Source organism: Lepidochelys kempii, chromosome 10, assembly GCF_965140285.1.
Source record: "Lepidochelys kempii isolate rLepKem1 chromosome 10, rLepKem1.hap1, whole genome shotgun sequence".
Taxonomy (NCBI): Eukaryota; Metazoa; Chordata; order Testudines; family Cheloniidae; genus Lepidochelys; species Lepidochelys kempii.
This window is the reverse complement of record NC_136389.1, coordinates 17,131,955-17,157,865: the sequence shown is the minus strand read 5'-3', so window position 1 is coordinate 17,157,865 and position 25,911 is coordinate 17,131,955. Positions and strand designations below refer to the sequence as shown.

General features: G+C 42.0%; 1 protein-coding gene across 7 annotated transcripts in view; it reads left to right on the top strand.

Moving 5' to 3' along the window:
• Window positions 1-25,911, top strand: part of REXO5 (RNA exonuclease 5) — a 33,645-nt gene that overhangs the window by 1,390 nt on the left and 6,344 nt on the right. For 5 of the 7 annotated variants that reach the window (XR_012161130.2, XM_073362224.1, XM_073362228.2 and 2 more), the window contains 17 exons: window positions 501-586; window positions 5,860-6,025; window positions 8,836-8,957; window positions 13,555-13,681; window positions 15,066-15,153; window positions 17,009-17,158; window positions 17,374-17,462; window positions 18,349-18,464; window positions 19,117-19,255; window positions 20,023-20,117; window positions 21,512-21,614; window positions 22,297-22,433; window positions 22,824-22,932; window positions 23,421-23,531; window positions 23,640-23,777; window positions 24,314-24,406; window positions 25,651-25,870. Coding sequence is in view for 6 of the 7 variants with exons in the window: in XM_073362224.1 (XP_073218325.1) it covers window positions 5,879-6,025; window positions 8,836-8,957; window positions 13,555-13,681; window positions 15,066-15,153; window positions 17,009-17,158; window positions 17,374-17,462; window positions 18,349-18,464; window positions 19,117-19,255; window positions 20,023-20,117; window positions 21,512-21,614; window positions 22,297-22,433; window positions 22,824-22,932; window positions 23,421-23,531; window positions 23,640-23,777; window positions 24,314-24,406; window positions 25,651-25,870 (1,984 nt within the window). In the remaining variant the exon portion in view is untranslated. Of the gene's footprint in view, window positions 1-500; window positions 587-1,137; window positions 1,256-5,859; window positions 6,026-8,835; window positions 8,958-13,554; window positions 13,682-15,065; window positions 15,154-17,008; window positions 17,159-17,373; window positions 17,463-18,348; window positions 18,465-19,116; window positions 19,256-20,022; window positions 20,118-21,511; window positions 21,615-22,296; window positions 22,434-22,823; window positions 22,933-23,420; window positions 23,532-23,639; window positions 23,778-24,313; window positions 24,407-25,650; window positions 25,871-25,911 lie in introns of those variants that run through there. The other 2 variants (XM_073362227.1, XM_073362229.1) reach the window with 2 other exon arrangements.

Sequence of the window (25,911 nt, the reverse complement as noted above, 5' to 3'; positions counted from 1 at the left end):
GAGGAGGAGGGTGGACTAAATCAGTGATTCTCAACCAGGGGTATATGTAGCCCAGGGGGTATGCAGAAGTCTTCCGGGGGTACATCAACTCATATAGATATTTGCCTAGTTTTACAACAGGCTTACATAAAAAGCACTAGCGAAATAAGTATAAACTAAAATTTCATGCAGACAATGACTTGCTCATAGTGCTCTATATACTATACATTAAAATGTAAGTACAGTATTTCTATTCAAGTTGATTTATAATTATCTGGTAAAAACGAGAAAGTAAACAATTTTTCAGTAATAGTGTTCTGTGACACTTTTGTATGTTCATGTCTGATTTTGTAAGCAAGTAGTTTTTAAGTGAGGTGAAATGGAGGTACACAAGACAAATCAGACTCCTAAAAGGGGTACAGTAGTCTGGAAAGGTTGAGAGCCACTGGACTAGATGGTGTAGCAGAGTTATTGTTTTTTATGTATTCTAATTTCTGCAATTCACCTCTTCTGTGCAATAGCTGGAGGAAAGTCATTAAACAAGAGCAGCTGGGTTATGTGACTGGAGTCCCAACAGGCAAATTTTAGTACCATCACCAGTTAAAAGGTAAGGAACAAGCTCCTGCACCCTGAGATGCTGTATGAGGTTGTGACGGGATCCCGGGATGCAGCCTGGGACCCTGTTACACTGGGCAACATCTAGATCAGGGGTCTCAAAGTCCCGGGCCACAGGCCATCTGCGGCCCACGGAGGAGAGACGCATGCAGCCATGCTGCCGGCTCTGTCCGCTGCAGGTGCTGCCCCCCCCTCAGCTTCCATTGGTTGGAGGAGAGGGACAGAGATACCATCATTAGTTGCCGGGCAGAGTCAGTCATGGAGGCTATGTTGCTTTTTTCCACAATGAATATAAACAAGTCAAAATAGTGAACACAACTATCTGACGCACACCTTGCTGCAATCCTGAAGGTTTCAACTGCTCAGTCACTGAGGCCAAACATCAACAAACTGATGCATTGCCAGGTGTCTGGTAAACATTAAAAACTGTCTGGCAGGCAAAGAATTGCGTAAAGCTGTATGATAGTTTTATTATTTCTAAGAAATTCGAAATAGAAAATACAATATAAATGTTTTCTTTTCTGCTTACCATCTTCAGTGACATTATTGGCCTGCTGGGAGGATTTGAGGACTGATGCTAAGATAAATTGAGTTTGAGATCCCTGATCTAGATTAAGCAGCTTTTCTCACCCCACTGGATGTTGCAGTCCTTAATATACAGGTTTGTTCCTTAAACCTGGGCCAGTCCCCTCTGTTGGAGTCTTCAGTCTTCTTCTGAGTGTCTTTGTTGCTTGCAGCATGGGTGGGGGCAGGAGGAAGGCCCAGCATGTGGCCAATGCGTTCTGTCTTATACCTTGGGCCTTAGTCCATGTGTTTGGAGAACACAAGTCCAGGTATGTCTGGTGTACATTACTGAGTCTCCAGGCAAGGTTGAGCAATTCCCCTGGTGTGGCCTTATGCAGGTGAGTCATTGAATTGTAGCTCCCTTGCTGGACAATGCCTGTTAATGGTTGTTTGACACCTGTTTGACATTGGTTACTTTCCTTGACATTGTCTCTGGAGAGCTAGTATCTGGGCGCTTCCCAAATCCACAGCATATTTTAGTGACAGCTAGACTACATGATTCTTATAACTTCGTATGCATTAACGATGTACATATTTTGATAGAACAGTGACTTTCAGCAGATCATAACCTTTCTCCTGATAGCTCACATGTCCTGCTTTATATGCAATATCACGGTTATATATAAATGAGGAACATGGGGTTTACAGGGTGCTCCCCCAAGGTATAGAATCATAGAATATCAGGATTGCAAGGGACCTCAGGAGGTCATCTAGTCCAACCCCCTGCTCAAAGCAGGACCAATCCCCAATTTTTGCCCCAGATCCCTAAATGGCCCCCTCAAGGATTGAACTCACAACTCTGGGTTTAGCAGGCCACTGCTCAAACCACTGAGCTATCACTCCCCCAATGTCACAGAGGTCAGTACAGGAGTTTAAATAGAAGTTAGGGTTTTTAGAAACAGGTGGAATAAGAAACCATTTCTGTTTGAGTTCCTCATCATAGCTTGTCCATCTGAAATTGCAGCCAAGTCCTGGTATTGTCACTTACCTCTAATAGTTCCTCAGGAGTACAGGATGTGTTTGCCTAGGCTCTCAACAATCACATTTGGGTTCATTCTTCAGCTTCCACTTGGTCACATTGTTACCAGTCTTTGCCATTCTAGCTTTCTCTCCATTTAGAGCATATCAGTATTGTCATTTGAGGCTAGTGCCTGTGGGAGTTGTTCTAAAGAAACTGGATTCTCCAAGATCATCTGCATTTCCTGCCATTTTGTTACACTGTAGCCTTCCACAGTAGTATTTTGGGGCAAGGGACTTTCAGAGGCAAAGCTCTTTCTGGACTTCAGCCTCTTGCAGGGTGGAATGTGTCCATGCAGTATGTGTCTTGGGGAGACAACCAGGTGCATGTTCCCTTTTATTGAAGGCATCCCACTTCACTGATGGTGGTGCAGTCCCTGCAAGGCAGTATAGCGACAGTCTGGGAGTTGGTTTCAAAGTTCCTGTGGTAATCCTACAGGATTAATTGAGTTGAGTATCAATTTGGTGTGTATGGTTTGAGTGTAACTAGACTGGGGCACAGTACTCTGCATTTGAGTAATAGAGGGTGAAACAGATTGCTCAGAGTTTTGGGATCAGCTCCCCATTTTATGTTGGCCAGTTTCTGGAGAACACAATTTTGAGAGTTCACTTTCTTTTTCAATTTCTTGGTGTGCTCTTTGAATGTCAGCATTTGGCCTAATGCAGTGGTTCTGCTTGCAGCCCAATCAGCTCACAACTGCGGCCCGTGTGACAACCTCAGGGCCATATAGGTAGTATATATATATATTGTGTGAATACTACCCACATAACACATAGAGAGCTCCATATGCTGTCCACAGTGGCAAATAGGTTGAGAACAACTGGTCTGATGTGACCCCAAGATACACCGGATATTCATAGTGCTCAAGGATTGTACCATCCCACAATATCTGGAGTTTTCGTTTGGCTTGATGGTGTTTTGGGTGAAAGGTGCACACTTGTGTCTTGCTAGGGTTGGCATTCAAGAACCATGTGAAAGAGTATTTTTCAATGGGGACAGTTAGAATGCGTTCAGTGTCCTCAAATCTTTCCATTTGGGTGGCGATACAAAGATCATCTGCATAAGTAAATCTTTGCATGTTGGGGAATTCTAGCTGGTCATTTGTGTAGACATTTAACAGCAAGGGTGATAGCACTGAACCGTGGGGCAATCCACTCCGTTGAGTACGCCATTGACTTTTCTGCCATCTATCTTGACAAGAACATCAATTCGAGAACAAGGAGGAGATGACTACTATCATGTTATTTCTCAGAATTCTTGCCAATTCAGTAGAAGTGCATAGCAGTTCCCAGTGTCATAAGAAGCTGATAGCTCAACAAACACAGCCCTTGTAATTTTGCAGATTTTGAAGCCATTTTAGATTTATTGAATTAGGTTTGCAACTTGGCTGCAGCATGAACATCCTGGGTAGAAACTGGCTTAGTCTTCAGTCAGTTTCCCGTCCACTATTGGTGCTATTCTACCCATTATCATCTGCTCCTATAGCTTGTAGGTTGAGCAGAGTTAGGATATTGGGAGGTAACGCTTTGCAGAGTGAGGGTCTTTATGTAGTTTAAGTACTGCAACCACTTTGGCCTGTCTCTACACCCTGGGTATATGCATTATCTCCATCCAAGAGTTAAAGTCAAACATCCATTTCTGTACTCTCGTCCTGAGGTGCATGTAGTAATAATGGTTCATTAGCTATACCATCGAGTCCAACTCTCTTTCTACATTTCAGGGTTTTCATGGCTATTGTCAACTTCTCAGAGTTGAGCTGCTCATTGTGGACTTTGCTGTCTCCTAGCAAGCAAAGTTCCTGCTTGACTTGTTTCATTCCTCACTTTGGTTTGTGGCCTGGTTTCCCATTTAGGATGAGCTGGTGTGCCACTTAGTTGGGAGAGACTGGCGATGTGCTTTGCTTGTTGTCCATCAGGGTTCAGCTAGCAAATGGTGGCGTATGCTTTTTAGCTATTATGGCACAGGTTTGTTGTTTCACTCCATTCCCTCCAGCGGTTGTGTCGCTTCTCTCTAATCTCTCTCGTAAGCATTTTCCCAAGCCCAGTGGTTTCTTCACCATTCTGAATATTTCTTATATTGTTGACTTGTCTTTTCTGAAAGCCCAGGTACATATAATGTCCAACATCCACTGGGGTGTTCTTTTGGGCAGTCTTCTGCATCAGGGGGACAAATTCTCCATGGTGCTTGTGTGCTGGAGTAACATTACAGATGGATTCATCCAATTCAGAGAGAAAACTTTCCCAGTCAGCCTTTCTGAGGTTGAATCTCGGCAGAAACCCTGTTCCAGTTGAAGAAGCAAGAGTCATGATGGACTGGACAAAACCTCTCCATTAGTAACAGCAGTGCAATGAAATTGAGTTTTGAAAATCATGCTGTTGCACAGTTAGCTTCTTGCTGATCCAATCCATTGTTGTGCTTAACCCAAGAAATATCAATGTTTAAATGGGAACCAAGACATCCTTAAAACAGTGCTATACTTTGTGATGGTTTTTGGGGTACCCAGGACTGTGAGTTACCTTGTTTTCCCCCCACCCTCAGTGTGAGGGGAACTTGCTTGTGCTTAGTTGAGTGTCTGCTCCCTGCACCCACCAGCCTGTTAGCCACCCAAGCACTCTCCTCTGGGCCATGCTAGCCCTTATTTTGCTTAGCAGGTTAATAGTAAGTACTCCTCAGTCCTTGAGTCCCTTTGAAGCTTTCCCATGTAGTGCCCAGCCCCTTATCCACTGAACACTGACAGAAATACCAGGTCTGCTGTCCCCAAAGGAACAGTGTATGCACCAGCTTGTATGATTCAGCTCAGGATCAGTGCCTAACTTAATACTACAGCACTGAGATAAAGTGAAACCAAGGATAAGTTTATTACAAAAGATTCAAGGGGTAGTGAATGAGAATTTTGGAAACAAATGGGTACATATCAAACAAAATTATAACATGCTTTCTAGAGGCTAAATTTAGCTAACAGTTTAATGTCCTGTCTGAAGAAGTTTATCTCACCCCAAAGTCCTCGGCAGCACTTCAGGAAATTGGCTGAGATCTCATATTCATGAATGTAAACTCACTGTCTGTTTAATTCCTAGGTGCAGAATAAGGGGGTGTCTTCTTTGCCTTTTACTTATGCTCCCCAAACTTCATTGTCTGAACTCGCAGAAAGGATAACTACCTGTGGCTTATTTTTCCTGCATGCTGCTTCCCTATTGATTACACATCTCTTTTTTGACTTTGTATATACATAGGTTTCCATTGTGTTAGCTTACAATGCTTAATTTACATCCTGACAGAGAGAAAAGTGAATAAATGTCTCTTGTTTGACATAAATCTGTTTTTTAATCCTCTGCTGGTGACTCATACCTTGATACAGACGTGAAGAACATATTATCAGTATATATACATAACTCCCTACCTAGTAGCTGTACGTACATTGCACAATGATTTTAATGACCATTGTGACCCTGGCTTTTATTTAAAAACTCTATTGAACAGCTATATTACAGCTTTTCACACAGTATTCTTTGGTGAACCAGAATGTGCGTACCAGAATCAGGACATTCCGGCTGGCATTAATAAGTTCTTGGGTCACACAGTTAAATTCATATCATATTACAAATGAAATTATGACTGGATTTGTTTTTAAATGTAAAACCCATTACCAAGAGTGTGACTGATTTCTATTTTTTTAAATGTAGGTACAGTCTGTTCTAAGCAATGTTTGCAAATGAAATGGCTGAGGCAGCCTGCGTAATTGGACACAAAAGGCCCCATGAATGTAATGAAGAAGTGGAAGAACCACAGAAAACTAAAAAGAAAAGGAAAGTAGATGAAGACACTTGCCAAAACCAGCACAAACGTAAGGTAATCAATGTAACCAATAATTTGTTATATTACACATGTATGTAGGTGGAGATCTATCATAGTTATATTGATTAGCTCATATTCCATTCATGATCACTTCCTTCTGGAGAGGTATTTTTGCTTTTATTCCTCACGAGTGGTGGGGCAAAAGTCAAACTCCCTGCTATTATATATGACGCTGTACAGACCTTTTTTACAATTACTAGTCCAGCGTGTATAATTCCTCTCTAGTCTCCTACGCCTGGTTTCTCTCAGGATGAGCCTGCAGATGAGACCTCCGCAGGGGGCGGAGGGATAAGATTTAAGAATTTAGGAGAAAAAAGCACCCAGCTCTCCTCATCCCTTAAAAAAACCTATCCTGTTTTCTTTTCAAGAGTCACATCCCTTTTCTCCTAAGATGTTACATGTTCTTTTCCCTTCTCACCTAGCTGCTTTAGATGGCCTGTTCTGCAGGCTCAGTTTGAGAGAACCCAGAAGTAGGCAAGGTGGCTCTAGCCAAGGTCTCAGCCCAGCCTGCCTCCAAAACTTATCTCAGTGTTAGTCACTCACATCTGCATCTCTCAACCTTTTCTCAGCACATGCACAATACATGCTAAACTCGTGGAAAGTTTGAATTCCACATTTTTCAGGGAGATTTGTAATTTTTCACATCTGTGCCAGCTGTGAAATAACACATCTGTTCAATAGCTATGAGTTTTTGAAGAGGGTTGAAAGTTTGTTTTGTAGAATGATGAAACGATAGATGTAGGTGGCTGGCTATTTGAAATGATTATTTTAATGCTGATGAGATTTTACTGTATTACTAATTTCTTGTTAGGGCACCTAGAGCCTTGTATAGGCATTTTATTAGTAGCAGTACTAAGAATTAACTATAATAATAATAATAAAGTATATGTTGTATATTAGTTGTAGCTGTAATAATAAATTTGGTTCCTGCTGCAAAAACCTGAAACCTTGAATCTCCACTTTAAAATCTTCTGCTAGAAAATACTAATGTTTTAAAGAAAGTTTCATAAAAATAAACATGATCCACACTGAACAACTACATGCTTCCTAAAGAAAAGTACGTCTTAGAGCAACGTTGCATCAGATTACATTAGTAAATTTACATCTGCTGGAACATAACACAAGGTCATATGACGCAAGTCAGCCCAAAGCAATAATGGCACAATACATTAGCTACCCGAGTTAAAATTAGTCTGATGTCTACTCTGGGGAAATTATAAGCATATCAAACATGTGAGCTGACTCTTATTTGCACCTGATTAGAGACTGAAGTGTCTAAATACTGCTAGTTGCCAGGTAGACTTTGTTAATGGACACTGCTGCTGGACTATTTTGTAGATCTTTCATTAGGGTTCATTAAAAGTGTCATTACATATTTGTCCAACCTCACATGATAGATGAGAAACTATTATTATGAGTCGTAGTGTTTAAGAATAACCTTAGTAAAAATACTTGGACCTAAAAAAATTGGGACCTTCTTTTAGACTTTTTTTATCTGATTTTAAATGACTTCGATATGTACACTAGCTCAATTTTATATTAGCAGATCATTAAATACAATTTAACAAAGGGCGTGTTAATATAAGGAGAGAAGCCTTAAAGGTACCTACATTTTGCCACATGGCATTTTGTGTTCATGACTCATAAGGTCATGACTGTCAATCAGAATGTGTCAGAATCGCATCCACGATATAGGGTAGGGGAAATATTTTCAGTGTGTGGAATAACGCTATATATGATGAAAAAAGGCCCCATCATGCAAGGTGCTGATCTCTCCCTCAACTCCCACTGAAGTGAGTGTGAGTTGAGGGGACTTAGCTCCTTGCAGGAGTCTCACAGTGCCTCCTATATTTGGATCTATATGCTCTTTCTATTTTCCTTGTCCTGTGAGAGTGTGTGGCAGAGTTCTCCATACTTTCAATAGGCATTCAAGGCATGATCATTGCTCACCACACTAAATTCCATAGCTACTTTTCTCCTCTATATAGTATAATTCCATGGCCCCCTTTTGTTTTAACAATTGCAGCCATGGCACCTTTCCCTTACCAGCATATAATGTAGAATATTTTATAAAATTGCAATGGATCATGCAATCTCCATTGCAACTGGTTGTATTGCCTATGAAGGTTGCCAAAACTTTTTTATTTTGCTCCCTTCTAGCAAAGTAGGAGACATATGCAGGCTCCATAAACTGCTAAACTGAATTGTGTGTGTTGAGTTCTTCATTCTGACTCGAATAAAGTGATCTCTGTGACTTTTCCTGCTGCTGTTTTCCTTTGATTGTGCTGTTTTTTCTGCAAGTAAACAGCAAACCCATCTGCCCAGAACAGATAGGATAGTGTGAACTGAATAGAAAAGTTTAAAGAAGTAAAGCTGCATGAAAGGCCAGATTTAGCCCTGGTTTACATGGGCACATCTCCACTGATGGCAATGGGAGATGTGTAGGGAGGGCAGAATACCATAGCTGAGTTAACTTAGACTGTGAGCTCTGTTGACCAAGGAAAGTTTCTTTATCGTATATTTGTCCAGAGCTAGACAGACGAGTCCCTGACTGGGGCACCTAAGCTTCTGTAACTAGTAATTAATAATAATAATATCATGTGATCCGAAAGAAGAATGTTGCCTAATGATTTAGGGAAACATAGCTATAGGAAATAATGTTTTAAATGTTCTTGGTCCTATCACCCCAATAGCATTAAGATGCCCTTTTGCAATACAATCCCCTTCATTTTGCTACTGAACCCCTACATTATTTACTTAGTAGGGCATGTAAATGGTTCTTTGCTTGCACTTACTTTTTGTAGGAGAAGAAATCCCGCTTGTCAGCTGGGTTGTTTGGTGAGGATTGTGAAATCAGACATGAACAGGTGTATGAGTTCCTAAAGTACGCAGCTTTGGGAAAACGTCACAATGCAACTCAACCCAGGTATAGTATATGTTTATATTCTGGACACAATCACATCCCATGCTACTGTACATATGCTAACCTACTTAAAGGCACATAAGTACTGTTTTTAAATATCCTCTGATTATTTTTGCAACATTGTCACCATATCAGCCACCTGTTATATAGATGAGTCATAGCTAGATTTTGATTGTGTACTCATTTTGATGAATATGTAAATGAGGCAGGTTATGGAGATGAATACTACCATAGAATCATAGAATATCAGGGTTGGAAGGGACCTCAGGAGGTCATCTAGTCCAACCCCCTGCTCAAAGCAGGACCAATCCCCAACTAAATCATCCCAGCCAGGGCTCTGTCAAGCCTGACCTTAAAAACCTCTAAGGAAGGAGATTCTACCACCTCCCTAGGTAACGCATTCCAGTGTTTCACCACCCTCCTAGAGAATAAGTTTTTCCTAATATCCAACCTAAACCTCCCACACTGCAACTTGAGACCATTACTCCTTGTCCTGTCCTCTTCTACCACTGAGAATAGTCTAGAACCATCCTCTTTGGAACCACCTCTCAGGTAGTTGAAAGCAGCTATCAAATCCCCCCTCATTCTTCTCTGCTGCAGACTAAACAATCCCAGTTCCCTCAGCCTCTCCTCATAAGTCATGTGTTCCAGACCCCTAATCATTTTTGTTGCCCTTCGCTGGACTCTCTCCAATTTATCCACATCCTTCTTGAAGTGTGGGGCCCAAAACTGGACACAGTACTCCAGATGAGGCCTCACCAATGTCGAATAGAGGGGAACGATCACGTCCCTCGATCTGCTGGCTATACCCCTACTTATACATCCCAAAATGCCGTTGGCCTTCTTGGCAACAAGGGCACACTGTTGACTCATATCCAGCTTCTCGTCCACTGTCACCCCTAGGTCCTTTTCCACAGAACTGCTGCCTAGCCATTCGTTCCCTAGTCTGTAGCGGTGCATTGGGTTCTTCTGTCCTAAGTGCAGGACCCTGCACTTATCCTTGTTGAACCTCATCAGATTTCTTTTGGCCCAATCCTCCAATTTGTCTAGGTCCCTCTGTATCCTATCCTGCCCTCCAGCGTATCTACCCACTCCTCCTACTTTAGTATCATCCGCAAATTTGCTGAGAGTGCAATCCACACCATCCTCCAGATCATTTATGAAGATATTGAACAAAACCGGCCCCAGGACTGACCCTTGGGGCACTCCACTTGATACCGGCTGCCAACTAGACATGGAGCCATTGATCACTACCCGTTGAGCCCGACAATCTAGCCAACTTTCTACCCACCTTATAGTGCATTCATCCGGCCCATACTTCTTTAACTTGCTGACAAGAATACTGTGGGAGACTGTGTCAAAAGCTTTGCTAAAGTCAAGAAACAATACATCCACTGCTTTCCCTTCATCCACAGAGCCAGTAATCTCATCATAGAAGGCGATTAGATTAGTCAGGCATGACCTTCCCTTGGTGAATCCATGCTGACTGTTCCTGATCACTTTCCTCTCGTGTAAGTGCTTCAGGATTGATTCCTTGAGTACTTGCTCCATGATTTTTCCGGGGACTGAGGTGAGACTGACTGGCCTGTAGTTCCCAGGATCCTCCTTCTTCCCTTTTTTAAAGATTGGCACTACATTAGCCTTTTTCCAGTCATCCAGGACTTCCCCCATTCGCCATGAGTTTTCAGAGATAATGGCCAATGGCTCTGCAATCACAGCCGCCAATTCCTTTAGCACTCTCGGATGCAACGCGTCCGGCCCCATGGACTTGTGCACATCCAGCTTTTCTAAATAGTCCCTAACCACTTCTTTCTCCACAGAGGGCTGGCCACTTACTCCCCATGCTGTGATGCCCAGTGCAGCAGTCTGGGAGCTGACCTTGTTCGTGAAGACGGAGGCAAAAAAAGCATTGAGTACATTAGCTTTTTCCACATCCTCTGTCACTAGGTTGCCTCCCTCATTCAGTAAGGGGCCCACACTTTCCTTGGCTTTCTTCTTGTTGCCAACATACCTGAAGAACCCCTTCTTGTTACTCTTAACATCTCTTGCTAGCTGCAGCTCCAGGTGTGATTTGGCCCTCCTGATTTCATTCCTACATGCCCGAGCAATATTTTTATACTCTTCCCAGGTCATTTGTCCAATCTTTCACTTCTTGTAAGCTTCTTTTTTATATTTAAGATCCGCAAGGATTTCACCGTTAAGCCAAGCTGGTCACCTGCCATATTTACTATTCTTTCGACACATGGGGATGGTTTGTCCTTGTAACCTCAATAGGGATTCCTTGAAATACAGCCAGCTCTCCTGGACTCCTTTCCCCTTTATGTTATTCCCCCAGGGGATCCTACCCATCAGTTCCCTGAGGGAGTCGAAGTCTGCTTTCCTGAAGTCCAGGGTCCATATTCTGCTGCTTACCTTTTTTCCCTGTGTCAGGATCCTGAACTCAACCAACTCATGGTCACTGCCTCCCAGATTCCCATCCACTTTTGCTTCCCCCATTAATTCTTCCCGGTTTGTGAGCAGCAGGTCAAGAAAAGCTGTCCCCCAGTTGGCTCCTCTAGCATTTGCACCAGGAAATTGTCCCCTACATTTTCCAAAAACTTCCTGGATTGTCTATGCACCGCTGTAGTGCTCTCCCAGCAGATATCAGGAAGATTAAAGTCGCCCATGAGAACCAGGGCGTGTGATCTAGTAGCTTCTGCAAGTTGCCGGAAGAAAGCCTCATCCCCCTGGTCCGGTGGTCTATAGCAGACTCCCACCACTACATCACCCTTGTTGCTCACGCTTCTAAATTTAATCCAGAGACACTCAGGTTTTTCTGCAGTTTCATACCGGAGCTCTGAGCAATCATACTGCTCCCTTACATACAGTACTACTCCCCCACCTTTTCTGCCCTGCCTGTCCTTCCTGAACAGTTTATAACCATCCATGACAGTACTCCAGTCATGTGAGTTATCCAACCAAGTCTCTGTTATTCCAATCACGTCATAATTCCTTGACATCACCAGGACCTCCAGTTCTCCCTGCTTGTTTCCCAGGCTTTGTGCATTTGTATATAGGCACTTGAGATAACCTGCTGATCGCCCCTCCATTCTCAGTATGAGGTAGGAGCCCTCCCCTCACAGACGTTCCTGCCTGTGCTTCCTCCCGGTATCCCGCTTTCCCACTTACCTCAGGGATTTGGTCTCCTTCCCCCTGTGAACCTAGTTTAACGCCCTCTTCACTAGGTTAGCCAGCCTGCTCGCAGAGATGCTCTTCCCTCTCTTCGTTAGGTGGAGCCCGTCTCTGCCCAGCACTCCTCCTTCATGGAGCACCATCCCATGGTCAAAGAATCCAAAGCCTTCTCTCCGATACCACCTGCGTAGCCATTCGTTGACTTCCACGATTCGACGATCCCTACCCCGACCTTTTCCTTCCACGGGGAGGATGGATGAGAACACCACTTGCGCCTCAAACTCTTTTATCCTTCTTCCCAGAGCCACGTAGTCCGCAGTGATCCGCTCAAGGTCATTCTTGGCAGTATCATTGGTGCCCATGTGGAGAAGCAGGAAGGGGTAGCGATCCGAGGGCTTGATGAGTCTCGGCAGTCTCTCAGTCACATCGCAAATCTTAGCCCCTGGCAAGCAGCAGACTTCTGTGTTTTCCCGGTCAGGGCGGCAGATAGATGACTCAGTCCCCCTGAGGAGAGAGTTCCCAACCACCACCACCCGCCTCCTTCTCTTGGGAGTGGTGGTCGTGGAACCCCCAACTTCAGGACAGCGCATCTCATGCCTTCCAACCAGCGGAGTCTCCTTCTGCTTTCTCCCCCCAGATGTATCATCTGGTCCACTCTCCGCAATGGTACCTGTGGAGAGAACATGAAAATGGTTACTTACCTGTGTCCGCATTGCTGTACCCGGACATTCCCCTTTCTTCTTCTGGAGGTCACATATTGCCGAGCTTCCTCACTGGCCTCTTGGCTCCGCTGTGCAACCTGCTCTAAATCTTTAGAGCTTTGTGCCTGTAGAAGCATATCCTGAGTTTTATCCAGAAAATCCTCAGATTCTCGTATGCAATGCAGGGTCGATATCTGTAGCTCCAGACCTTTGATCTTCTCTTCCAATATGGATACTAGCTTGCGCTTTGTACAGACAAAGTCACTTCTGTCCTGTGGAAGAAAGACAAACATGGCACATGCAGTGCAGGTCACAATAGCTGAACCCCCCCCTTCCATATCACCTTCCTACTATGAGCTTCCTCAGAGAAGTTGGCAAGATGTAAGCCTCACTGGGCTCACTCCAAGCGAACTCCCAGGCAAACTCCTGCTGTGTGCTGCTCTGCTGTTCCCCGCTGCTCAGCTGGTTCGCGGAGCTCTGGCTATTTTTAAACAGCCAGGCTTCCCTCAAACAAACAAACAGACAGCCCCAAAAGCTCAGAGCTCTATCTTCCCCATTTACATTGTTTACATGATGATGTGCTTATATGGACCAATATGTAAGATAAAGGGCTAGATTCTGTTCTTACTGAAGTCAGTGGGAGCTTTACTTACTTGGGAACAGAACTGGTCCTATGTTTGTTTAATTTTAAAGTATTGATAACTGTATTGCTTTGTTTTCTAATGCAGCTGGTGCCGTATTTATCACCAAAGACACCTGGCTAAGGTTGTGGTTATTGTTCTGCAGGAAGTGAGCCAGCTCTATTTCTACAAGTTCTATTTGCAGTTCAAACATCTCAGAAGGGCATTTCAACATGTAAGTCCACAAACTGTGTTTCTACCAAGTAAGCTTTTTCAGCCAACAATACCCCAGTGGTTTAACTGCTACAGTGAAATTATTCTCCTCCCAATGGGAAGTGGACATCTCTGAATCCCAAGGGGCAATATGAGAGAATCCCTCCCTTCTTACCTGCTGTTAGCCCAGGACAAAGGACCAAGCTCTGATGTTAGAAGCAGAGTGATTAAAGATTTCCAGTTTTTGAAGTAATAAAATGTGAAATAAAATACCTCAACAGTTCCACACTACATGTATAATATTTTTGTATCTTCAAGAGGGTGAGGATGTTATAAATAAATATATCTCAATAGACTTAGGACTTGTTCTCAGCGGGTATCAGTTGGCAGAGGTTCACCAGCTAATGATCTAGTCCTTAGTGTTTGCAGACCATGCTGTGTTTTATGGTAAGAATTCCTCTTGTTCCTTGAAGAGATTATTGCTGGGGCAGAATGTAATAAAGTTCTTTTAATTTGCCCAGCTACATTTAATCCCCTTTATATATCTTATTTATTTTAACAGTGTGCTTTGAATCAGTAAAATCTTAGGAAATTCTCCCTTAGCTGCAGCAAACATATGTTTCTAATTTAGAGCAGTTTCCTAACTTTTCAGGAACAAGGAACTATCAGTTCTGCTTCTGCCAGTGAGATGCTGCACTGAGATGAGCCTGATTGCCTCTGGAAAGCCAAGGCTATAATATGATAATTGAGTAGCTACAAGAGAGTCCTGTATTATTCAGCTAAATCATTGTGAATCATTTCCCTTGAAAATGTATTGTTCTCTATAAATGATGGGAGAAGTAATAAGTGAATAATGAGACAGCAGTATTCCTCGGCAGTAGAGAGAAAGGGGTGGTCCAGCTGGAACGGAGGTGGAAGCTTGTGACAGGAAGATAGGGTGCAATCAGGCAGCTGCAAAGCTAATCATGATAATATTTTTGTAATAAAGGTCACTTTAGTTTTCACAGCTGCTTGTGCCTTAACTCTTACTGCTGTAACAATTAACAGCATTTTACTTAAGAATATGGTCTGCAGATTGTGAATTTATGGAGCATCATGTAATGAACAGTTTCTCAAGAAGTTAGTTGCAAATCATACTCACTTTAACACAAAAAATTGCATTGAATTTTTTCAATGTCCCCTGAGGACACCGCTGTCTCTAACTTAAGTTAGTCTTGTATACTTACCCTCCTTTGACTTCAGTGGAATTACACTAGTGGCAAATTTGGCATGGGGGAAGATAAAGTGTCAGAATTTCCATAGTAATAGGAATACTGTTCCTTATTTGTGAATTTAATTTTGAAATATTTTACTTTTGTTTGTGCAGCAAAGTCCTTTAACATGTTTTCTTTTCTGTTCGTTAACAGAGATTCAGTTTACCACCTACTTCAGCCAATTTTATAGCTAGTGTGTGTGGAGAAGGAATAAGTATGAAACATCAGAACAGCATGCAAGGTACCTCACTTTTTACTGTCATTTTCAACAGTTGTTTACCCATTTCAGAGGATGTTTTGAGTCTGTTTGTATCACATGCAATCAATTTTAAACTAAATATAATTTATGCAGGATTACAAGATGCAACGAATCACTGGTTTAACTCTGAAATAAATGACTAACTAATTTCTATTAGTCTGTTTTGCTTATTACCAAAAGTAAATGTGAAGGAAGTTTACAACAACAAAATTGTAAAAGGGATAATAAAGATGCAAATTTTAGCTCACGAAAGCTTATGCTCTAATAAATTGGTTAGTCTCTAAGGTGCCACAAGTCCTCCTTTTCTTTTTGCGAATACAGACTAACACGGCTGCTACTCTGAAACCAAGCATTTATACTATCATTCTAAAATGTAGTTAATAAGAGAAACAGATCTCTGAAATAGGTTCAGGCTCGTTAAGTATTCATTTCTTGACTTCCGCATTACTCTCAGTAATAATTCTTTGTTATGCTGAACAGTGAACTAGATAAACTACAGTGTGTTGACAGCTGACTTCTCATTATTTACATCCCTTATGATCTTAATTGTAATTTTAGGGATCAGTCTTGCATACTCAAAACTCCACTTAGTCAGTGGAAATTCTCAGTGCAAAGAATACTGAATCAGGCCCTTAGTGGATGAATTAGCAAGTTTTACTTTATAATGTATGAATAGATAAAATTTTCTAAAATTTGGACAATAAGCTGCAGTCAGAGATTGGGGTTTCAGATAAGTTTTTACTGAAGTTATGCTTCTTTATGTGACTTCAAACATAACGGTAGAAAGGCTTGTTTAGTCTGGTGATCTGGGAACTGGACAGGGTGTCAGGAGACCTAGGTTCAGTTCCTAATTTACAGGCTTCCTCTGTGACCTCAGGCAAGTCGTTTACCCTAACCTGTGCCTCCATTCCCTTTAAAAGGGGGCAAATACCGCCTTATTTTCCAGGGGCATTGTGTGGATAAAATCCATTCTGTTTGTGAGCTCAGGTACTATAACGATAGATAAAAAATAACTTGGATAGTTCAACAAACACTGTAACAAACACCTTTGTTAGAACTTGTATTTTCCTAGTGTAACACTTACCCTTAGTATCACCTAGTACAGTGGTCCCCAAACTGTGGGGTGAACCTCCTTACGGGGGTGTAGAGGAACTTGTCGGGGGCCAGCCCCCACCGGGGTTGGGAAGGGACCACCACGCTTCCAGCCTCACTCCTCCCCAAAACTTGTTCACCCCCTCAGTCCTGTTCTGCCTCCAGGCCCTGCTCTGCCCTCACTCCCTCTCCAACCCCAGACCAGCTCCAGCCCCAGTTGCAGCTCCACTCTACCCCTTGCCTGGCCCCGCCCTCATTCCTTCTCTGTCTCTAGCCCCAGCTTCACCTTCAGCACAAGCTCTGCTGCTGAGGAAGCCTTGGCTATGCACTAAGAGGGTGGGAGGGGCACTGAAACAGTTTGAGCCCCACTGACTTAGTGGAGAGATCTCTTTCTGCTTGCTTTGAGGAGTTAATAGCAACAATTTCTCACAGATAAGATGAAATTTTAAATAATTATAATATTTAGCATGTATCAAAGCAGGGCAGAATCATTATCACTATGTTACAGATGATAAACTGATGCAGAGATAGATGAAGCGACTTGCCTAAGGTTACCTAGCAAGTTAGTGTCAGAGCCATGAATAGAACCCAGGTCATCTGAGTCCCAGTCCAGTGCTCTGACTGCTAGTCAACTCTGCCACCCTTCAAAGTGAAACGTGCATGTTAATTACAGTAGTTTATACGTGATAAAGCAATACTGTATGAACTTGTTGGCAGCTTTTAAAAGTGCAATTTCTTATTATAGGTTCAGCTTCTGCCTATAGTGGACACATTCCTAAGAACTCAGACCTGCAAAAAGACCCTATCATTGAGAAATATGGCGAGGAAAAGCATGGTCTGACCAGCTATATTCTAACCTTGGAAGAGATGAGAAAATATGATTATCCTTTAGAAGGTCAGGCCACATACATTTTGGTAAAAATCCCAGCCTAATACACTTAAATAAATCAATAAATCCCATTGGTTTTCACTGGGAGTTTTAGTTGCACAAGGAGTGGAGGCTCTTTACCAAAGTCATCTCAAACTTTCATTCTCCTCATCTGTACCTGATGAGTTACATAAGACAGATTTCTTCTTCTTGTTCTCAAATCTCTTTATTTTTCTTTCTAGGATCCCCTGGGTGTGGGAATTATGTCCACACACAATGTGACAGCCCGAGAACAGACAGCAGTCCCCTCTTTGGGCTGGATTGTGAAATGGTATAAAAATATTTCTTGTCTTAAAGGAGGCTAGGAAATGAGTTGTACAACCTCCACTGGCTCCAAAAATAAAGCCAGCCACCCTCTGCATGTTCGAGAGCGTTTCTATCCAAAAAAACACAGTTGTAAAGACACCAGCTGCCCATCTACATCAGCAGTTCTTCTGTCAGTAGCATGAGGGCGGCTTCCCCAGTGAGAGAGAGCTCAAAAAAAATACAGCATAGCCAAGTCGTATGCGTTAAATGCCCCCAGCACAGCACTCAGCTCCACAGTGGTTCCCCACATACCAGACAGGACAGACGGATCCACTGCTAAGCAGACTGTCCCTTTCCCTGCAGAGTGGACATGAGGAGGATCATGGGGGCTGCTGCAGCCTTTGCACACTAGAGATGGGGAAGGGGGAGGATTCCTTCTCCCTATGCGTCTCCCCAATGCCAACACAGTTGTTCAGGCTCTGTGCCACGCTGAGGATTGTCCCTTCATGCACTTTGGTTCTTGAAGAAGAGCCTCGTTTTGGCATTACCTGCGCCCTTTTTAAATAGGTGGGCCCATCTCTTGCTTTAGCACTTGGCAGAGCAGTTGCGGCAATCTGGGTGTAAAGTACTAAGTTATTCTGTATGATCAGTTCTTCCTCCTAAAGATTAACTGTGTGTTACACTTTCATGTGCACCTGCTACATTTGTAATGAGCGTCAAAAATTAATCAGAACTGTCTGCACTATTAAAAACTAGTAATAGATGGTAAGTCTTCCAGGTTAGTAACTTTTTTAACGGTGATAGCAATTAAAATCTGTATTGCAATAATTAACTGGTATTCTTGAGACAACTGATTGGCAATAAACCCAGTGCTGATTTCTGATCTGACTTTTTATTTTTATGTCTGCTAGTGCCTCACTGAGAAGGGGAATGAAGTAACTCGAGTCTCATTGGTGGATGCAGAGGGTCAGTGTATCATGGATGAGCTTATAAAACCTGAAACCCAGATACTGAACTACTTCACCAGGTATCCAGCATATAAACTTCTTCATGCTTCTCCTGTAAAACTGAGAGCCATTCAGACTGAGTCTGGTCCATGTGGCCTTTCAAGAATGTCTGCTGCACGTAGCTTTCTGCACTGTTCCAAGAAAAGCCTGGATTGCAGATTAATGATCCAGCACAGGTTACCCTTTTACTGTCCGGTACAGGTTACTCTTTTACTGCTAGTTATAGAAGACATGGTGTAGTAAGAGCATGAGATAGCAATCCAGGCCTCTGCTCTATAAAATAAGTATTTCATTTCACTGACTTTCAGGGGTACCAAGAGCCGAGTTGTGTGGAACTTTCATAATGAAACCAGGCAAAATTTAAGCTACATTTCATCCCCAAAATTTTAAGATTGGGCCCAATTTCACGCTTTTGCACATCTGGAAAATCCCTTCTGCTACTTTCAGCAGCCTTCCTTCTCCCAACAGGCCCCAGAATGTTCCCTTACCAGTTTAATAAATCACCTGTACTATGTCCTCTTTACACCAGAATAATATACACAGGAAGCCACAGTTACAATTCTGACATGGTCACATTTGTAATCTATGTATTTTATGTGTCTTGCTTGAAATGATCTCTAGTAAATGAAATTGCTAATATGTTGGTTTATATTTGCCATTTTTCTTTTGAAGATACTCAGGAATCACAAGGAAGATTCTTCTTCCAGTGAAAACAAAACTTCCAGAGATTCAGGACAAACTAAAGAAATTGCTTCCCTGTGATGCGGTATTAGTGGGTCACTCTTTAAATGCTGACCTCCACGCTTTACAAGTGAGCATGCTCTTATGAGGATTTTCCCCAGCCATGTTGGACCTGTTTTGTCTGGTGCTTTTCATACTTGAAGACAAAATAATTCTAGTTTAGAGCTGTAATCACTTATTTACCAGGCTTTTGTTAAGATGGCATAAGGGTGTAAAAATATATGTTTAAAATATGAGGACTTCTAAAAAAACACAAAAGTCAAGAGGTAAGAAAGCTGTAAAAGTCTTCACCAGCAGCCTTAACTCTATATCTTCCTTTCCCTTCAGTCATTGCTGGGTACACCTAATTGTGTTGTGGTAAAGACAGATCTTTCATATGATAAATTTAAACGACCATAACCTATCATCCTACAACTCAAGAGCATAATCTGTGCCCATTTTTCCAGTTTTTGTTAAGTAGAGGGGGATTTTAGACCCGTCTTGTGGTAATGTGTAGGGTATTTTGTTGAGCACCTATGGCCTCTATGTACATGATGAACGTGCAAAAAGTTGACCTCTTTTTATGTCTGGAATCTAGGCCAATAGTCAGAGGGTCCGTGGGGAAACAATTGGGGAACCCAGCCCATAGGAGGATTTATCTCCGCATTTGCGACCCCTTCTCCTTGTATTTCACCACAATTCTTCCTTATCCCCCAGGGAAAATAAGAAGCTATCACAGGGTTGAGAATGGGCTAATAGTGGAAAGCCCATCACAGTGTTAACTGTGGAGTTACTACCACAATTCCATAATACTGATGTTCTTTACTCATATTATTGATGACGTTCTCTCTTCTCCAGATGATACATCCCAGCGTTATTGACACCTCTTTGCTTTTTGCCAGACACAAAGGTCGACGGTTCAAGCTAAAATTCTTAGCAAAAGCTGTTCTAGGGTAAGGTTTTGTTTTTGTTTTGTTTTTTAAACTGTATTGTCATAGTTTACGCCAACGGATAACCAGTACTACTATGTAATATTTTACCAATCATAATTATTACACCAAGAGCATGAGTGTTTTTATCTAAAACTTAATATGTTTAGAAAATCAGATTATATAATGTATACGAAATAACACGTAATGTGAATTCGAATAATAGTAGGTGATGTATGTATTCACAGTAAAGGTATGTCTACATTGCATACTCCTTATGGCGATGTGCTGAGTACAGACATTACAAGCCCCCCCAAGCACAGGTATAGATAGCAGTGTAGATGGTGAGGCACTGCTTAGCTGAGTTGAGTATACCGTACCCTACATGGCTCTCTACACACCCAAGCAGTGCCTGCTGCTATTTTAGCAGTGTAGAGACCCACTGCCTCTCTGCTGCTGGAGCCTCTCTTTGGTGTGGAGAAAGGCTCTGGCAGAGGGGAGGCAGCAGGGAAAGACCCAAGCAGGAGGAGGCAGTGGGGAAAGACTCCATGTTGCTCCCAGTGAGCGTGCAGTGTAGACTTACCTTAAGAGTCCTGCCCTGAAAATTAAACAGTTGAAGTGGACATGACAAAGAAAGGATTACTGTCTCCGTGTTACAGGTAGGAAATGGAGGCAGAGAGGTTAAGTGACTTCCCTAAATCATACAGTGACTATGTAGCACAGCTAGAATCGAACCCAGATCTCCTAACTCCCAGTCCAGTGCCGCAACTACAAGACTATGCTTCCTCTAATTCTGTTAATTGTGAGATGCTGAATCTTACATCTAAGAGGCCAGAATACTCTTTTTCAACACTTCAGCGTGTCTAATTCACACAAATGACTAGGAGACTTATTTCAAATTAGCAAGAAAGTGAACACAGAAAGTCAGGGTAATGTTTCAGAAAGAGTGCTTTGACAAGTTTATTTTGAGTTATTAATGATATTCCATAGCGTGCCAGCAAACATTCTATAGTATGTTTTGTAGACATAATATATTCTTTACTAGTAATGGTTTGGTGAGATGGGAGGAGAGACTGCTGTACTACATGCAAATGATGAGATGGGGAAACTAGCAGAGTTGAAGATAAAGATAGCTAAGGTGTGTCAAAGCACAATATAGCCCAAGGCATCTATGAAATCTTTTAAAAGTTGTAAGCAATATTGAACATTGCAGAAATTCTTTATCTATTTCAATGGCTTTTGGAACATTTCAGAAGAACACGGATTCAAAGATACTTGAAATACAGCAGTCTTTGAGCACAGGGATAAATATACCACCTGAAAAGAACAAACTACGGGGCTTCTGAAAGACTAGGTACTATATCATTTAGGGTGTGAAAACTGATAACCTTTCTGTATGTTTTACTTTGACATTTTAGGAAGGAAATTCAAAGTGAAAATAAAGTTGGTCATGATCCAACAGAAGATGCTGAAGCTGCACTTGAATTGCTTCAGTACTTTATTGACCAGGGACCCAGAAAAGTATGTAACTTTGTAGGATATTAATGTATTTTCATTAGTTTTTATTAAAAAAAACCTTTAAAATCTCAATATATATAGTTTGTAGCCCTCCTAAAGAAAAAAAAATAAGTTAATTGTTTCATGGTTTCTTTTTATTAGAATAATTGTGCACTTGGGCCCTGACCCAGGAAGATAATTATGCTTTAAGCATGCAAGCATCCTATTGACTTTAGTGGGACCATTGATGTGCTTAGAGTCAGGCACACGTTAAAGTGCTTTTCTGAATCAGGACTGCTATCATCATTTCTGGGGGGTGGCATTCCCCACTTGTGGAGTGTACAAGGATTTGGACACTTTATTAGTCTTGGTAGAAATTGGCTGATCTTGAGGAATGCTCCAAAATATATCCTGGTTGTTTTATTTTAATCCCTCCAGTCTCTCCATTATGCTCATGTTACTGGTCTTTTCCCTGTTTTCAATATTACCCATCTTGGTTCCAGTTCTTTTTTCATGCCTTTTGCTGATTTAAGGCACGTGTACACTTTCACAGTTGCAGTGGATTGGCTCTTATGCACAACTCTATCTCCCCAAACCTTGGCTTCCAATTCTAAATCAGAGAGGACTTTATGGAGACACATTGCTGGTTTGATGCCCATGAATGCAGTGTGCTTGAAAAGGAATTAGTGTGTTTTTGTCTTTCTAGGTAGTAGAACTAAATTTGGAGATGGTGCTGTCAGCCCCAAATCTGATGGAGTCGTCACAGCAAAAATCTGCATTACAACTGCAACAGAATGGAGTCCAGAAGCATTCAAGTGAACCTCCAAGCATACCCAAACCATGGTAGGAGGACTTCCCAATGCAGACACAGCCATAATGTTGGTGTCAGTTCTTTGTGAAATCATTAATACATTGTTTTATATCAAAATTATATTTCTCTTCCTCTCAAAATATATTACTTGCTATTGAGTCACACCTAATCTAACAGTTTTTAAAAATTAAAAGGCTTAGATTACTTCACAACAGTGAATTTTGTGTTATTGTCATTTTTGTAATATATTCAGGACACAAGATGATTATTTTCAGGCAGTAGGAAGTTTTAGTTTTTAAAATTATCTTCCAAGGAGAACTGTAGCATTTTTCTTTAACAAATATTTTCTCAAAGGTTTCTAATTCAGTGTAAACTAAGAGTTAGTTTTAAAGAGGAGTTGATATTTACCATGACTCTCTTAGTTTTTTAGACCATTTGAATGCTACTGGCCAAAAAACTCTCCTTTTGAGCAGAAAGGAACTAGCCTCCTCTGGCTTGTGTCAGAACAGTCTGAGCACTTCAAACAAACAGGTAAGTGAACTTAGAACAGATTTCAGAGTAACAGCCGTGTTAGTCTGTATTCGCAAAAAGAAAAGGAGTACTATTGGTTAGTCTCTAAGGTGCCACAAGTACTCCTTTTCTTTTTAGAACAGATTGTAATAAATATGTATCTAAGAAATAGAAGTTCTACACATTCTTGAGTGTTTTTTTGCGTTTAAAATAGTTGAGTAACCTAAAATGCTAAATGTCAGCAACAGTCTTAATGCTTCCTTGGATGAATCAGTTTTGTCATCTTTGGAAATACATTTTGATCCTGTATTGTCCTGAAATATGCCCATTTTATGGGCAAGTAAACAGGAACTACAAATAGGTGAAGTGACTTGCCCAAGGTCACCCACAGAACGAGAGGGAAAGTTGGGAATTAGAAACTAAAAAAGTTCTTATTTGCTGTCCCCTGCTTTAACCACTTGACTGCACACCTTGACCAATTCACTGTGTGAATTTTTTCCCCCGGGTAGATACTTAAAAGAGCTATACAAGAAGTTCCTCTGTCCTCATTCAGTGTCATTCAGTTCACTTTGCGTTCAGCGCATGATGCACCAGACCTTGTTGCTGAAGTTTGTGAAAAGGTAAAGCTATATCTTAGAACATTCTTTAAGGCTGAGCTTGGAGAGGGACCCAGGACTTTTCAGATTCTTTGTTTTGTAAAATCCCTGCACTAACTTGTATTCCTGTAGATGAGAATCCAGCTAGCTGACATGCTGACTGTCTATGCGGGTCCATTTGATAAAGACTTTTGCCTGAAGTCTTTAAGGAGAGAATTTAAGAAGTGTGGTCCTATCCAATCACTTACTGTGCTCACTGAAACACACCAGGTGAATAACAGAATCCTTTTAACTGTGTTAACTTGCTGACATACAAAGTCATTGTTTAGTTTTACTAGGAGATGTGGCTCAGTGGAGGGATGGAGACAGGACAACTTAAACCATGGATTGGTCTGCTTGTTTGGCAGTGCAGTCAGCACCACCAAGAACGCATTGTGGAAATGCTATTGTAAACAGCCAGTATGGTTTAACTCCACCTTTATTGTGCTACTAGCTAAAAGACTGGTCTTTCAAAGAAACTGTAGCATAAGAGTCCAGGATAAGAAGCCTTATGCTGGGGCAATGGAGATTTTCTCTCCTTAGTGGAGGGAAGAGCATTAAGGCCCTTAATGGCAAAACCATGGGTTGGGAGTTAAGTTAAAGCAATGAAACATCCTATTTAATGCTGTGTGTTTAAAGTATTACATATAGAATATAAAAGGCTTCTTAGGATATTTTCCAACAACGTGATAAATACTTATTTGTGAAAGGAGAGGGATGCTATAATTGTAGTAGAAGACTCAGCGTAATATTCTTCCTTTTAAAAGCCCCACATCTGTATCCAGTATGAAGTATTAGAAGCCGCTCAACTTGCTATGGAAAGTCTAAATGGAGCTGATGTTGCAGGGTCCCACATTAAGGTATATAAGCACGTGCTAAAAGCCTGAATTTTGTTCAGCATAGGACATGAAGTACTTTTATAGCCTTTTTCATCAAAGGATCTCAAAGAATGTTATTAGCATTAATGAACAAGACCTCACAACACCTGTAAAGTTTACAGAAGTAATTAAAACCATTTTACAGATGGAGAGTTTTGGTTACAGAAAGGTTGTGACTTCCCCTAGATTGTACAGCACGTCAGTGTAAGAACCCAGTCCTATGTTCTGAATGTAAACCCTCCTTAGGGTTCAGATTGCTAGATGTCCTCAATGACTGTATTAGTTAAGGTTGCCGTGGCACCCTAGTCTCAATCTTACTATGTCTAGACCTGGTTATCTATTAAAATGGTATATAGTCAGTAATTCCTTGTACTAGATTCTTACCATCTAATTATAAGCGATGCATTTAAGATTATCTGCCCATGATGGGGTCCACTCACTGCTAGGGATGCCACCTCCTGGCTGTTCTGGTGGATTAGTGCCTTCCAGGTGCTGCGTGCTGCTTTGGTGGTTGCTCAGCTTGTCTCTGCAGGTGCTCCTTCTTCATGATGTGGCCCACCAGCAAGGTCACCATGCATGTTTCCCCCTTCTGGGGTATCAAAATCTTTAGCACAAACTGTCCCAGGCAGTCTGCTTCCATTGCCTGCTCTGTGCCACTTCCCCAGTGACTGGTAAGGGGAACCTAGGCCCGCCCTCTACGCTGGATTCCAGTCCCAGGGCCCTCTCATCAGCAGCCTAGGTCTGCCCTATCCTATAGCCTTTCCTACTTTTCTGGCTCTCTCCCCTTCTCCAGCCCAAACACCCTCCTCCCAGGGAGTAACTGTGCACTACCCTCTATAGTGCCAAACACTCCCCCCAGGGTTGATGGTATTCTGTTTCTCTGCAGCCCCTAGTTACTCTCAACTCCTGGGCTTTGTACAGGCCCTTTCTGTTCCCATCCAGCTGAGCCTCATCTAATTAATCCCTGCTCCCTGGCTCCTCCTCCAGGTGCAGCCTGGGGAGTTAATTGGCTCAGCTAGTGACCTTAACCCCTCTAGGTAGATGTACATAACCCAAGGAATGTTTAGAGAAGTGCAGCTGCATTCGTTTTCTTTAGACAAACTTGTTTGTCAGATTTCTGGGGAAAAAAATGTAATTTGTAAATAGAAGGTAGAATTCCTGAGACCCATAGTCCCTAAAACAGCTCAGACTGGAATGTTACATATATTTCCATTTGATACTCCCAGGTTCAGAGACCCGTCACTGTGATGATGCTAGACTGTGACATGCTGATAAAAGAGCTAGAAATGGATATTGAAAATGAAGGTGTGATTTATGTGGCGGGGGTGAAGAAAACCCTAACTGATACAGACTTGCAAGAGAAATTCAGTCATTTGAAAGACCTGCAAGCTCTTTTCTGGCCTAGGGATCTCAAAAGTGGGAAGCACAGAAATTACTGTTTCCTGAGTAAGTAAATGTAGCACACGACACCCAATAGGCCTAATTTT